General features: G+C 48.4%; 1 protein-coding gene across 1 annotated transcript in view; it reads right to left on the bottom strand.

Annotated features, from left to right (window-relative positions):
* Window positions 1-14,366, bottom strand: part of ksr2 (kinase suppressor of ras 2) — an 815,194-nt gene that overhangs the window by 455,001 nt on the left and 345,827 nt on the right. The window contains exon 4 of the mRNA XM_072496823.1: window positions 10,699-11,203. Coding sequence (XP_072352924.1) covers window positions 10,699-11,203 — 505 coding nt within the window. The remainder of the gene's footprint in view (window positions 1-10,698; window positions 11,204-14,366) is intronic.

The raw sequence follows: 14,366 nt of genomic DNA, 5'->3' as shown, positions 1-14,366 counted from the left end.
CATCTGCAAAAGCTGCGGGAAAAAGGGCCTTTATGCGGTGGTGTGCCGATCCCGCGAGGTCACCGCCGTCCCGGGGCCACAGGGAGCCCTACAAGCAGTCTATGCGTCCCAACCCCCCCAGCACGCCATGTGCGACCCGCAGGCGCAGCCGCTCTGGTTCCCGACCACCGCGGTCCCGGGAGAACTGGGAGCCCTGCACGCCGCCTACGCTCCCCAACCCCCCTTCCCGCAGTCCATGTACGACCCGCCGCCGGCGCTACCGCTTTGGGTCCCGGTCAACACTCTCCACGGAGAGGAGGGGGTTTTTCGCGTCCCTAACGCCACCCTCACCCCCGTCCCGCGCCCCATGCCTGACCCGCCGGCGCCACCTACTTGGACCCCGACCACCGCTGTCCCCGGTGAGGGAGCTCCTCGCACTCCTTGCACTCGCGGCCTCACGCCTGACCCGCCGGCGCCGCCGACTTGGGCCCCGACCACCGCTGTCCCCGGTGAGGGAGCTCCGCGCGCTCGCGGTCCTAGCGCTCGCCGTGAGGGAGCTCCGCGCGGTCCTAGCGCTCGCGGTCCTAGCGCTCGCGGTGAGGGAGCTCCGCGCGGTCCTAGCGCTCGCGGTCCTAGCGCTCGCGATGAGGGAGCTCCGCGCGGTCCTAGCGCTCGCGGTCCTAGCGCTCCCAGACCCCCCAGCACACCATGTGCGACCCGCAGACGCCGCCATTTTGGGTCCCGACCACCACGAGGGGAGGAGTGGCACCGCCATCTTGGACCGCCCCCGACCTGTACGACGCATGGGGGCGGCCATTTTGTCCACCCCCGCCGCCATCTTGTGACCCCCCAGCCACGTGTGATGTATGGAGGTGGCCATTTTGTCCATCCCCGACACCATCTTGGACGGCAACAACGGACCCCACCCCACTACTACAACCACGGCTCGCTTCGGTTACGCTCAATCAGGCTCGGCCCCGGACACTCCAGATGACGACGACAACGGTCCTAATTAACGGCCACGAGACGCCATGCCTAGTCGACTCCGGGAGCACGGAAAGCTTTATACACCCCGACACGGTAAGACGCTGTTCCTTGACCACTTATCCCAGCGCACAAAAGATTTGCCTAGCTGCAGGATCCCACTCCGTACAGATCCAGGGATTCTGCATAGTTACCCTAACGGTGCAGGGGAGGGAGTTCAAAAACTACAAACTTAACGTCCTTCCCCAACTCTGTGCCCCCACCTTGCTGGGATTAGATTTCCAATGTATTCTACAGAGCCTTACGTTTAAATTTGGCGGCCCCATACCCCCATTCACTATCTGCGGCCTCGCTACCTTCAAGGTGCAACCCCCGTCCTTGTTTGCGAACCTCACCCCGGATTGCAAACCCGTCGCCACTAGGAGCAGACGGTACAGCGCCCAGGACCGGACCTTCATTCGGTCCGAATTCCAGCGGCTACTAAAGGAGGGCATAATCCAGGCCAGCAATAGTCCCTGGAGAGCGCAGGTGGTAGTAGTGAAGACAGGGGAGAAACAAAGGATGGTCATTGACTATAGCCAGACCATCAACAGGTACACACAACTAGATGCGTACCCTCTCCCCCGCATATCCGACATGGTCAATCGGATTGCCCAGTATAAAGTCTTCTCCACCGTGGACCTCAAGTCCGCCTACCATCAGCTCCCCATCCGCCCAAGTGACCGCAAGTACACAGCTTTCGAGGCAGACGGGCGATTATACCATTTCCTACGGGTCCCTTTTGGCGTCACAAACGGGGTCTCGGTCTTCCAACGGGAGATGGACCGGATGGTTGATCAACATGGGTTACGGGCCACGTTCCCGTATCTCGACAATGTAACCATCTGCGGCCACGATCAGCAGGACCACGACGCCAACCTCCAAAAATTCCTCCAGACCGCCAAAGCCTTGAACCTCACGTACAACGAGGACAAGTGCGTTTTTAGCACCGTCCGGCTAGCCATTCTGGGCTACATAGTACGCAATGGGATAATAGGCCCCGACCCCGAACGTATGCGCGCACTCATGGAATTTCCCCTCCCGCACTGCCCAAAAGCCCTGAAACGCTGCCTGGGGTTCTTTTCGTACTACGCCCAGTGGGTCCCCCAGTACGCAGACAAGGCCCGCCCCCTAATACAGACCATGACCTTCCCTCTGTCGACAGAGGCTTGCCAGGCCTTCAGCCGCATCAAAGCGGACATCGCAAAGGCCACGATGCGCGCCATCGACGAGTCCCTCCCCTTCCAGGTCGAGAGCGACGCCTCCGACGTAGATCTAGCGGCCACCCTTGACCAAGTGGGCAGACCCGAGGCCTTTTTCTCCCGAACCCTCCACGCCTCAGAAATCCGCCACTCCTCAGTGGAAAAGGAAGCCCAAGCCATAGTGGAAGCTGTGCGACATTGGAGGCATTACCTGGCCGGCAGGAGATTCACTCTCCTCACTGACCAACGGTCGGTAGCTTTCATGTTCGATAATGCACAGCGGGGCAAAATTAAAAATGACAAGATCTTAAGGTGGAGGATCGAGCTCTCCACCTTCAACTATGAGATCTTGTACCGGCCCGGAAAGCTGAACGAGCCGTCCGATGCCCTATCCCGCGGCACATGTGCCAACGCACAAATTGACCGCCTCCAAACCCTCCACGAGGACCTCTGCCACCCGGGGGTCACTCGGTTTTACCACTTCATCAAGTCCCGCAATCTCCCATACTCTTTAGAAGAGGTCCGTACAGTCACAAGGGACTGCCACATCTGCGCGGAATGCAAGCCGCATTTTTTCAGGCCAGATGGAGCGCACCTGATTAAGGCTTCCCGCCCCTTTGAACGCCTCAGTCTCGATTTCAAAGGGCCCCTCCCCTCCACCGACCGCAACGCATATTTTCTTAATGTAGTGGACGAATACTCCCGCTTCCCTTTTGCCATTCCCTGCTCCGACATGACCGCGGCCACAGTCATTAAAGCCCTGAACAGCATCTTCACACTGTTCGGTTACCCCGCATACGTCCACAGCGACAGGGGGTCCTCTTTCATGAGTGACGAGCTGCGCCAGTTCCTGCTCAGCAAGGGCATAGCCTCAAGCAGGACGACCAGCTACAACCCCCGGGGGAACGGGCAAGTAGAAAGGGAGAACGGCATGGTCTGGAAGGCCGTCCTACTGGCCCTACGGTCCAGGGATCTCCCAGTTTCACGGTGGCAGGAGGTCCTCCCGGACGCTCTCCATTCCATCCGGTCGTTATTATGTACAAGCACTAATCAAATGCCTCACGAGCATCTCCTTGTCTTCCCTAGGAAGTCCTCCTCTGGAACGTCGCTGCCGACCTGGCTGGCGGCCCCAGGACCCATCTTGCTCCGAAAGCATGTGCGGGCACATAAGGCGGACCCGTTGGTCGAAAGGGTTCACCTCCTCCACGCAAACCCCCAGTACGCCTACGTGGAGTACCCCGACGGCCGACAGGACACGGTCTCCCTGCGGGATCTGGCGCCCGCCGGCACCACGCACACCCCCCCGACACCATCAACCCAACCGCCCCCCTTCCTGCCACCGCCGCACCCCGCGACCGCCCCCTTCCCAGGAGGATCAGTCCCCCTCCCCTTTGCACCGACAGCTGAAACCGTACGGCTCCTGGAGGCGACAACACTGGTACAAGCACCAGCACCACCGCCGGGGCCGAGGCGATCGACACGGACGACCAGACCGCCCGACCGACTCGTGGCGTCGATGTAAAACAAAGATGGACTGTTCAAAGAACATTTTTTTTTTTTCCTATACCCTCTGTAAATAGTTGCAACAGGACAAAACTGTCCAATACTGTACTACCATGTGAATGTTCTATCCTCCCAGGACCAGCCCTGTAAACCCTTACCACCATACGAAGCATCACCCCGCCGGGTTCATTTTTGACAAGGGGTGAATGTGGTAGTATGTATTGGGGGTCATGTGGGACTGGAAGCCCTAATGTCATTGGCTGACAGATCCCGGGTCCTGGTTGGCCGTTGACCTCAAGCTCCGCCCTGAAGGCGGAGTATAAGAAGCCGGTGTCTTCCCCCGCAGGCCAGTTTACTATCGAGCTGCTGGGGAACAGACACGCTTAATAAAGCCTCATCGACTTCACTATATTCGTCTCATGGAGTCTTTGTGCGCTACACCTTGCTTGTTGGATGTCTGGCCGATCATGGGTGTAGGCTGTCACACCTTTTTTCAACACCATCCAGAAGTTTGATGAGGGCTCCCTCTGTGAAATATGGTTCTGTCTTCCTGGCAGCCATCACTCTGACTGAACTTGGAACAAGTGCTTGGGAGACTTTTAAAAGGAGTACCCCACTGAGTACAGAGATTAGGTTTTCCCAGGGCAGGAGAATCAGAGGGAGGCCATCATGTGGGGGAGAATTGTTAAAGAGGTTGAATATAGGTTCAGTAGAATTCTCTGTCGGCAGGATGCTCCAGTACGCCGGCAGCGCACCCACAGCCACGGGTTTCCCGACGGCATGGGGTGGGCATAATGGGAAACCCCATTGGCAGGCTGCGGGAACGGAGAATCGCGCTGCCGGCGGGGCTGCGCTATGCTTGAAAACGTGGCTGGCAGACCGGAGAATCCCGCTCGTTGAGTTTACCCGATGCTGGTGGGATCCTCCCCCATTTTCTCACCGTGACTGACACTGAGAAAAAATATGGGACAATTCTGCCCTACACGTTAACTCAGGAAGGTAAAACAATGTATAGCCCGCCAGCTCCACCGCCGGTTTTTCCCGCCATATTTCAGAGAATTATAGAATCTCTACAGTGCCCATCGAGCCTGCACCGACCCTTGGAAACAGAACCCTACCTAGGCCCAAGCCCCGACCCTAATGGCGCTTGGTTTGTTTAAAAGGTGGTTAGAAACGCACCGTCAGGAAATCGGCCCATCCGAAGCGCAGAATCGCTGAGGCCTCGCAGAATCGGTCGTCAGGGTAGATAATGAGATGCATACTGTACTTCCGGGCTGTGCAGCGGGCCCCGTGATTTCGGCAAGTTGGGGGTCCGGAGAACTCTGATTCAGCGCGAAACCGGCGTCAATCCCGATTTCGGCATCCGAGCCGATTCTCCGGCAGATCGCGTTTCGCGATTTCGCCACGATGTCACAGAGAATCCTGCCCCACGTCTTTCGGGACTTGTGGGAGGAAACCGGAAGAACATGCAGACTCTGCACAGACAGTGCCCCAAACCAGTAATCAAACATGGGTCCCTGGAGCTGTGAAGCAACAGTGGTACACACGGTGCTACCATGCCGCCCTAGAGGCAAGTCCCACTATAACAAGCCAATGAGAGGGGATCTGAATGAGCCCGCCCTGCCAACAACCTTGGCTTTAAAGGGCGGAAAAATCAGAAAGAAAGAAAAATAAGAAAGAGCTCCCACAGATGGGAAAATCCTAACATGGGTGGATAATAGGGGGGGGGGAGGCTGCTAATGATATCAAAATGCATGGTCATGGGGTTCCCGATCTTTCATGGTGGGAACCCGATTACATCATTGCTGGAGAGCAGAGACAATCAGAATGGGAAATCCCGACGCACAAAAGCTGTTTGGGGAAGCCCATTGCCATGTTCAATCCCATCGCAATTCCTGCCTGACGGAAAAGGGGGGCGGGGGGGTGGGGGGGGGGGGGGGGGGGGGAGACATCCCTCCGTCTCCATTTTAATGGGCAAATGGGCTAGAATTTTGACCAGTACAGCTTTAGCAGCAAACCACTGAACAGATACAACCACCTGAATTTATATATGAACATTGTGTTGCTTGGGGTGCGGATTTCATTCATGGGCCTGAAATCTCCAGCTGTTGCGATTCACTTTTCCCGCCGATAGTGCACTGTGGGTTTCCCAGCGGCGTGCAGTGGCTTCAATGGGAAATACCATTGACAAGCGGCGGGAAGACAAAATCCTGCCACCAGGAATGATGCGCCCTGAGTAGATGTGGATGGGGAACCGTAGAATCCAGCCCCTGAACCTTTCTGAATGCCTTGCTGGTCTGACGTTCACATCATTGAAGCCACATTCTTAAAGCAGTATGCAAGATCCTTTTACGGCTCTATGTTTGAGAAAATAACACTTTTCTGATTCTTGTACCTTGTGTTTGCTGCTTTGTGTAGATGGCACCCCACACAATATAAAGTTTCTGTAGCTGTTTTAACCACACTGACCAGTGTGTGCACAACTCTTACTGATTCAATCCTTCGGTATTAGCCCGAGAATGGCCTCTTCATTCCCACACTTACTCTGTTCCTGGAGAAGTGCCCAGAACTCCCAAGAGAAAAATGTCTGGTTTTCAGACATTGTATCCCCATACTTCAATATTTTTGCACCAATTTCCCTTTAATTCTTTCTATCTTTTCCAAGTTTTACATTTAGTTTAATGTAGTTTATCAATCATCCCTGCACTCACTGACATTGGCTCTTGGTGCCAATGTCTCAATTTTTAAATTTCCATCTCTATGTTTGAATCCTTCCATGGCGTCCACCCTCTCTATCTATGAAGGTTCTTCTATGCTTCAACACCTTGAGAACTCTGGGTATCTCCACCTTTAGCCTTTTATGCATTCCCTGCTTCCCTAGGCGCTGTTGGTTGAGGTCATTATCCTGCCTATTTCTTGGTGCATCATTACATTCAAAATTTGCACATCTTGCCAATAAGGCCCTTCATTGCTCTTTGGTTGTGGATGGAGCCATTTAATGGGGGATAAGGCTCTTGCTATCTTTTTATCAATATGTTTGACAGGTTGTATTTTATTCTGTTTTCTATCATATCTGCTTCATTTTCTGTGTTTTATTTATTTGATTTTTCTTACATAATCCACTTTACTATTTCCAGACACTTTTGTATTTTTAACGTCAACCTCATTCAAAACTGCTTTAACTTGACTTTTCAAGTGACTTACTATCTTCAGGAGCATTGTTTCTCTCTAAAGTGGCCCTGTCCTGCACAGTAATATTCCTCCTGCAGTCCCTAAGGATCATAATGCCATTTCCATTTATGCTTGGATATGTCTTCAACTATCAAATCCAAGCTATTGCAATGACCACACCCTGCAATGACAAACAGGTCAATTGTTGCAAATATTTCTTCCATATTTTAGGGTGAGACGTGGAAACAGCAAGAATGATGATAAACAGACTTTGCAAACTATGTTAAAAATCTACATTGATCCAAAATCACCCCAGCTACAAGAATCGCATTCCATATTGCTGTATCAATGTCAAAAATGTAACATGATTATAATTTGCACTAGGTAACATGAAACAAATTCATTAAAAAAAATAGTTCTGAGCATTCCACAAATCTTTCTTGTAACATTAGAAATGCACAGAAAGTCAGTTTTGTTGAGAAATATTGGCAATAAATATTCTGAAACCGAGATGTTTCTACAGTTGAAAATCTATCATCAGAGCTCAGGAGCTGTGCATTCTTTGAATACAATGTGCACTGAAGATGCATTCTTTATTATATTAATAATAAGCCCATTTTTAAAAAAAAGGAATCTGTGAATGTAAATGTTGTTATCTGAAGACTGGATTAGAACCCATTAACTTCGGTGCCCACATTATAATTGTTGATTCAGATATTACACTGTGTTCCACAGGACTGTGTTAATTATCTCTCAATATGATTTTGCTCAGTAAAAATTCCAGAAAGCGAATAGACGGCAAAGCAAATAGACATAGACACTGACATTTCAAATCTTTCCTGCCATGAGTGGAAAACAATGGGAAGCTAACCTGCAATTTTCTGATAGATGCTTATGACAAGCAAGGCACCTCGCCACATGAAAGGGCTGGGAGATTATGCCCTATGAGGTAAAATATACCAATTGAGAGGAGCCTATTGTGAAAGGTCATAATTAGGCTTAATGAAAGAGAAAGTATAATAATGGTATTACTAATTTAAAGAATCAGAGATGAGCATCCAAATCAAAATTTATACAGTCCTTTTAATCAATGACATTGAATTCCAGGACCTGTATGAAGAACTTTTGAAGACAAGCTCATTTTGTTAACATCATAATAATGAAGACAGACACAATAAAAGTTCCAGTACGCTTCTGAACACATATGCTTCAATTTAACTTCATAACAAAAAAAGGTAGCTAAATATTTTCTATAACTGATTGGCCAACACTACCATAGTAAGCACGTGATGCAGTGGTTAGCACTGCTGCCTCACGGCACTGAGGTCCCAGGTTCGATCCCGGCTCCAGGTCACTGTCCGTGTGGAGTTTGCACATTCTCCCCGTGTTTGCGTGGGTTTCGCCCCACAAACCAAAGATGTGCAGGTTAGGTGAATTGGCCACGCTAAATTGCCCTTTAATTGGAAAGAAATAATTGGGTACTCTAAATTTATTTTAAAAACTACCATAGTGGATATGTGACATTGTGCTATTTGCACTAAAGTAACCCCCATATAAATGGAGAAAGAGTCCATGTGGAGTTCGCACATTCTCCCTGTGTCTGCATGGGCCTCAGCCCACAACCCAAAAAGATGTGCAGGGTAGGTGAATTAGCCACGCTAAATAGCTCCTTAATTGGAAAAGAATTGGATACTCTAAACTTATTTTAAAAATAAATGGATAAAGAAGTGTCCCTGTGAGGGGGTCTCTCTATTACAGGGGTCCAGGGGGGTGGATCGGGTCACCCCCGATACTTGGGGTGGAGGGGCACCCAAGCAACCCGGGGGGGGGTGGGGGTTGCTGTGCAGTACGAGAGGGGGTTTTAGGTTGATTTGCCATGCGAGGGGGAGGGTGGGCTCAGATAGTCTCTACCATTGTGGTCCTAGATTGGTGGGCCTCACAGTGTGCTGCCCACCAGGAGGTCCACCACATCAGGTTCACAATTGCTGAGACCACAGGCGAACCTCGGTCATACTATTCCCGGTCGCCGGGACCAGAGAATTACGGGACGACAGAGCATAGGGTACCGGGCCCACTTAATAAATGCGAATGTGTCATTACGACCCATTTGCATTTCTTTCCATGCTCCCACCGGCATCTTCAGTCGTTCATGCCATCAGAGAGGGGTCGGAGCATGGTGTTCAGGTGCCGATTCCGATTTTGCCCCAACACCCAATTCTCCGTCCCATCAGGGAACGCATTTTAGATGCCCTGGGGACAGAAAATCCCACCAGATATCTCTCTATCCGAATAACCATTGAAATGCATTGAATGGTGTTACAGTTAAGTAGCAGATATGAATTAAACTTTCTGCAGAAAGTTAATGCAAGTAATTTCTAACCTAAATACGCTTTTAAAGAATGATAAGTACTTACTAATTACCATTTGTAAACCTCTCGGGCACTGAATATAAACTAAGTGTAAAGCCTCATTCCTTCAGATTTTAATTGCTGGAGCTTTTAATCGTGTCAGATTTAACACAAAATGATTGCTTTACTTTTCACCTCTTCTTATTTCACCTAAATCAGCTTTTTGTTACCTCTACTTTCGCTGCTTGATTTGATATTCAATTCACTTACTTGAATTTATAGGGAGGTCATGTGACTCAGTGGCCAGCATCCCCTGCCTCTGAGTCAGACGTTCCAGGTTCGAGTCCCACCCCAAGGCTTGATGGCCAAAGAAGATGTGTTCATAACGCGGCCAAATACGTTGAGTATCAGGCTGCAAAATTCTTCCAACATGCCAATGGCAGGTGGTAAGAATGGGAGAGACTCCTGCTCAGCGACGCATGATGTGGAGTGGTGCACGTCAAGCTATACGTCTCTGGTGACAGACTAGCAACCTGTACGAGGAAAAGCTAGCCACGGGAACAGATGAAAATCTGCCTTGTGCACCATTAGGTGTGGGAAAAGATACAAAAAAACAAATTCGGATTTATACCTCCTTCAATCTTTCAATCTGATTGCTGTCCCAATTCACTCAGTCTCCAGATATTTGGGGCGGGATTCTCCATCCCGCCAAACCAGTTTTATGGTGCAGCCGGCCAATGGAGTTTCCCATTGTGGGCACCCCCACGCCGTCGGGAAATCCGCGGGCATCAGTGCATTGCCAGCGCAACGGAAGACCTCACCGACATAGAATCCAGCCCGTGATTTCCCTCACTGCTATTAGCTCCCAGTTTCAGCAAACAAAATATTTTAAAACTTAAACGAACAAGGGAAAGTCCAATCAATTCAAATATCTTTTGAGGTCCAACTATGGTCCAATATTTTACAAACACCCTTTTTCACAAACTGCATTACAATGTGCCACAGTTTGCTAGGAATCACTTTGACAGAAGCCTGTTTAAATGAATAGAGCATCCACATATTCACTAGATCTGCACTATGCTATTGTCTTTAAATAGCTGTGGGGAGATATAACTGGCGTTCATTTTGTGTAGAAATGTTTTAATATTAAGACTGCATTATAGAACATACAGTGCAGAAGGAGGCCGTTCGGCTCATCGAGTCTGCACCGACCCACTTAAGCCCTCACTTCCACCCTATCCCCGTAACCCAATAACCCCTCCTCACCTTTTTTGGTCACTAAGGGCAATTTAGCACGGCCAATCCACCTAACCTGCATGTCTTTGGACTGTGGGACTTGTTGATGGTCAAGACATAAAGTTCAATTGGCATTCATTTTGTGTAGAAATGTTTTAATATTAAGACTGCATTGTTGATGGTCAAGACATAAAGTTCAATGAGAAATTATAATGCATCAAGAGTGTTTTACTTACTTTGGGGTTTGTGTTTCTTCCACCCGGTTTCCTAGCTGGAACTCATGTGATTTACTTCGGTGTAGTGCAGTGAAGCCAGGGATGAGGTGAATCAATTTGCGAGAAGTTGGTGGAGGAGTTCCAGGTGGTTTCAATTTGTTCCTTCTCCTCACTGGTGGTGTTCCCGGAGGTGTCATTGTCGTCACTATAGGAGGGGTTCGTGGAGGAGTATGAGTAGCATGTCGCTGACGTGGAGACGGTGGCAGAGAACTTGGTCCGCTCTCGAAAGTAGGGTAAAGTCCAATCGGATCTCCAATGGTCAGTCTATCTGCATATGTGCAAGAGGGTCCTAGCACAGGCACTGAATGGAAGTCTTGCTGCATGAATTTTGATGGGAACTTGGGGCTGTGTGCGGTATGGCAACCAGGCCACTGGACAGGTTCTGCTTGGCTTACAGGAGTATTCTCTTTCCCAGTTTCTGTTGTGGGCCACTGGATAGCCCAGTCCTGGCTGGAATGACTACTCCCTGCATTACAAAAATACAGGACACTCATTAATTCCACCAAATATGACTACTATAAGAAAATAATAACACATTAATTAGCAATCTTAATGGACAAGCAATTGTCTCAGAATTTTCCTTTAAAAATAAAGTAGCCACTAGAGTTACTTCAGTTCAGGACTGCATGAAGTTGACATTTCAGACAATAACTCAGCTTCCTTCTTGTAACAGTTTAACTCCGGGCTCAGACTGCTGAAGTGCATAGAGGAGCATGGGACCAGTTCAGCTGTATTTATGAGGTTATTCATGAAGCCCCGCCTTCTCAACCTTACCTCTTGCCTGAGGTGTGGTGATCCTCAGGTTAAATCACCACGAGTCAGTTCTCCCCCCCTCAAAGGGGAAAACAGCCTATGGTCATCTGGGACTATGGCAACTAAAATTTATGACTACGCTTCAAAAGTAATTTATTGCCTGTAAAATGCTTCATGCTGTTCCCAGATTATGAAAGCTGCTGTTAAAATATGTTTGTTTTTCTTCTTCTTCTTGAAAGTAGCTGTTCTTTCAGCTCATGTTGTATTGGTGTACTAAGTAAAATTATAAGCGCACTCTAATTTGACTGTTAATTTTGTTAAAGTGCTGTGTGAAGTTATATTTTTCAGTAGGGGATATGAGAAACAGGAAGTTTTGCACTCAATTTTGTTCAACCATACCAACAACTATTTTTTTTTCATCAGTTTCAGATATCTGTCGTGTGACTGTGAGTCTCAAGGACACTCGGGTCAGCTACATCATCAATATAGCGAAAATGTAATGCTCAGTTTACCTGCTCCGACAACGTGTGTTTAACCTTTGCCTGCAAAATAGTCCCAATGCTAAAAAACATCAATCATTTGAAATGAAAAAAAAAAAGAAAATCGCTTAGTAGGCTTCAAGTGAAGTTACTGTGAAAAGCCCCTAGTCGCCATATTCTGGCACCTGTTCAGGGAGGCTAGGACGGGAATTGAACTGTGCTGCTGGCCTGCCTTGGTCTGCTTTCAAAGCCAGCGATTTAGTCCTGTGTGCTAAACCAGCCCCTGGTTTTAAAATTTATGAAATAGTTTGCGATATTTTGATGAGATAGGCACTTTATCATGACTATGAACTGTTTAGGGATGACATTAGCACAGTGCTTATGCAAATGGACGAGAAACTAATCCAGGCACGACTTAGTCTAATTTCTACAGCCAGGAGAATTTAAATTCGATTAATTCGATAATTTTGGAATTTAAAAAAACTTGTCCGTGTAATGGTGACTGTCAGACCGCCATTCAAAAGTATATGGTTGATTAATGTTCTTTAGGGAAGGTAATCTGTTGTCCTTACCCAGTCTGGCCTACATGTGACTCCAGGCACAAAACAAAGTGGTTGTCTCTAACTGCCCTCCGTGGTTAAGGAGGCAGCTCACCACCACCTTCTCAGGGGCAATTAGGGTTGGGCAATTAATGTTGGGGGAGGGTCAGTGTTAACAAGATTGCTTTGGTTGCAGGGACTTTGAAGGGCCCTAAAGAGCAAAGTAGGCTGGCAAAAACAGAGGGTTAGCGAATCTAATACAGAGTATTATAGAGTAAAAAAATAATGTAGAGTAATATAAAGTGAAATAGAACCTGATAGCACATGATGGTACTGGAAAATGCACCCTGCTTGGCTCGAGGGTGCTCCCCCCTCCTCCCTCCATGTATGCATGGTACCAAGTGCTCCGATGGCATCATTTCACCTATGGGATTCCACCAGTCTTCTGCCAAAGTTACAGCAGCATATCTGGAGAACTGCAGAATTAGTGAGTTTCTCAGGGCATTTTGAACCTAACCTGTCCACTGAGGAACTGGCAGGATTGGGTACAACATTGGTTCATTTCTACGTAAATGCTAAATTCATAGAACAATAAATAGGTAAAAATGTCTTTCTGGCTCAATGAATGTATTAAACCATACATGCAAAGTTTAAGCAGTTTACAAAACCACATAAATCCAGAGATACAGTACCTTTTGACAAGCTTAATAAGAACATAAGAACTAGGAGCAGGAGTAGGCCATCTGGCCCCTCGAGCCTGCTCCGCCATTCAATGAGATCATGGCTGATCTTTTGTGGACTCAGCTCCACTTTCCGGCCCGAACACCAAAACCCTTAATTCCTTTATTCTTCAAAAAACTATCTATCTTTATCTTAAAAACATTTAATGAAGGAGCCTCAACTGCTTCACTGGGCAAGGAATTCCATAGATTCACAACCCTTTGGGTGAAGAAGTTCCTCCTAAGCTCAGTCCTAAATCTACTTCCCCTTATTTTGAGGCTATGCCCCCTAGTTCTGCTTTCACCCGCCAGTGGAAACAACCTGCCCGCATCTATCCTATCTATTCCCTTCATAATTTTATATGTTTCTATAAGATCCCCCCGCATCCTTCTAAATTCCAACGCGTACAGTCCCAGTCTATTCAACCTCTCCTCATAATCCAACCCACTCAACTCTGGGATTAACCTAGTGAATCTCCTCTGCACACCCTCCAGCGCCAGTACGTCCTTTCTCAGGTAAGGAGACCAAAACTGAACAAATACTCCAGGTGTGGCCTCACTAATATCTTATACAATTGCAGCATAACCTCCCTAGTCTTAAACTCCATCCCTCTAGCAATGAAGGACAAAACTCCATTTACCTTCTTAATCACCTGTTGCACCTGGAAACCAACTTTTCTGCGACTCATGCACTAGCACACCCAGGTCTCTCTGCACAGCAGCGTGTCTTAATATTTTAGCATTTAAATAATAATCCCTTTTGCTGTTATTCCTACCAAAATGGATAACCTCACATTTGTCAACATTGTATTCCATCTGCCAGACCCTAGCCCATTCACTTAACCTATCCTAATCCCTCTACAGACTTCAGGTATCCTCTGCACTTTTTGCTTTACCACTCATCTTAGTGTCGTCTGCAAACTTGGACACATTGCACTTGGTCCCCAACTCCAAATCATCTATGTAAATTGTGAACAATTGTGGGCCCAACACTGATCCCTACAGGACACCACTAGCTACTGATTGCCAACCAGAGAAACACCCATTCATCCCCACTCTTTGCTTTCTATTAATTAACCAATCCTCTATCCATGCTACTACTTTACCCTGAATGCCATGCATCTTTATCTTATGCAGCA

Source organism: Scyliorhinus torazame, chromosome 1 (assembly GCF_047496885.1).
Source record: "Scyliorhinus torazame isolate Kashiwa2021f chromosome 1, sScyTor2.1, whole genome shotgun sequence".
In the NCBI taxonomy this organism is placed as follows: Eukaryota; Metazoa; Chordata; class Chondrichthyes; order Carcharhiniformes; family Scyliorhinidae; genus Scyliorhinus; species Scyliorhinus torazame.
This window is presented reverse-complemented; position numbering and strand designations above follow the sequence as displayed.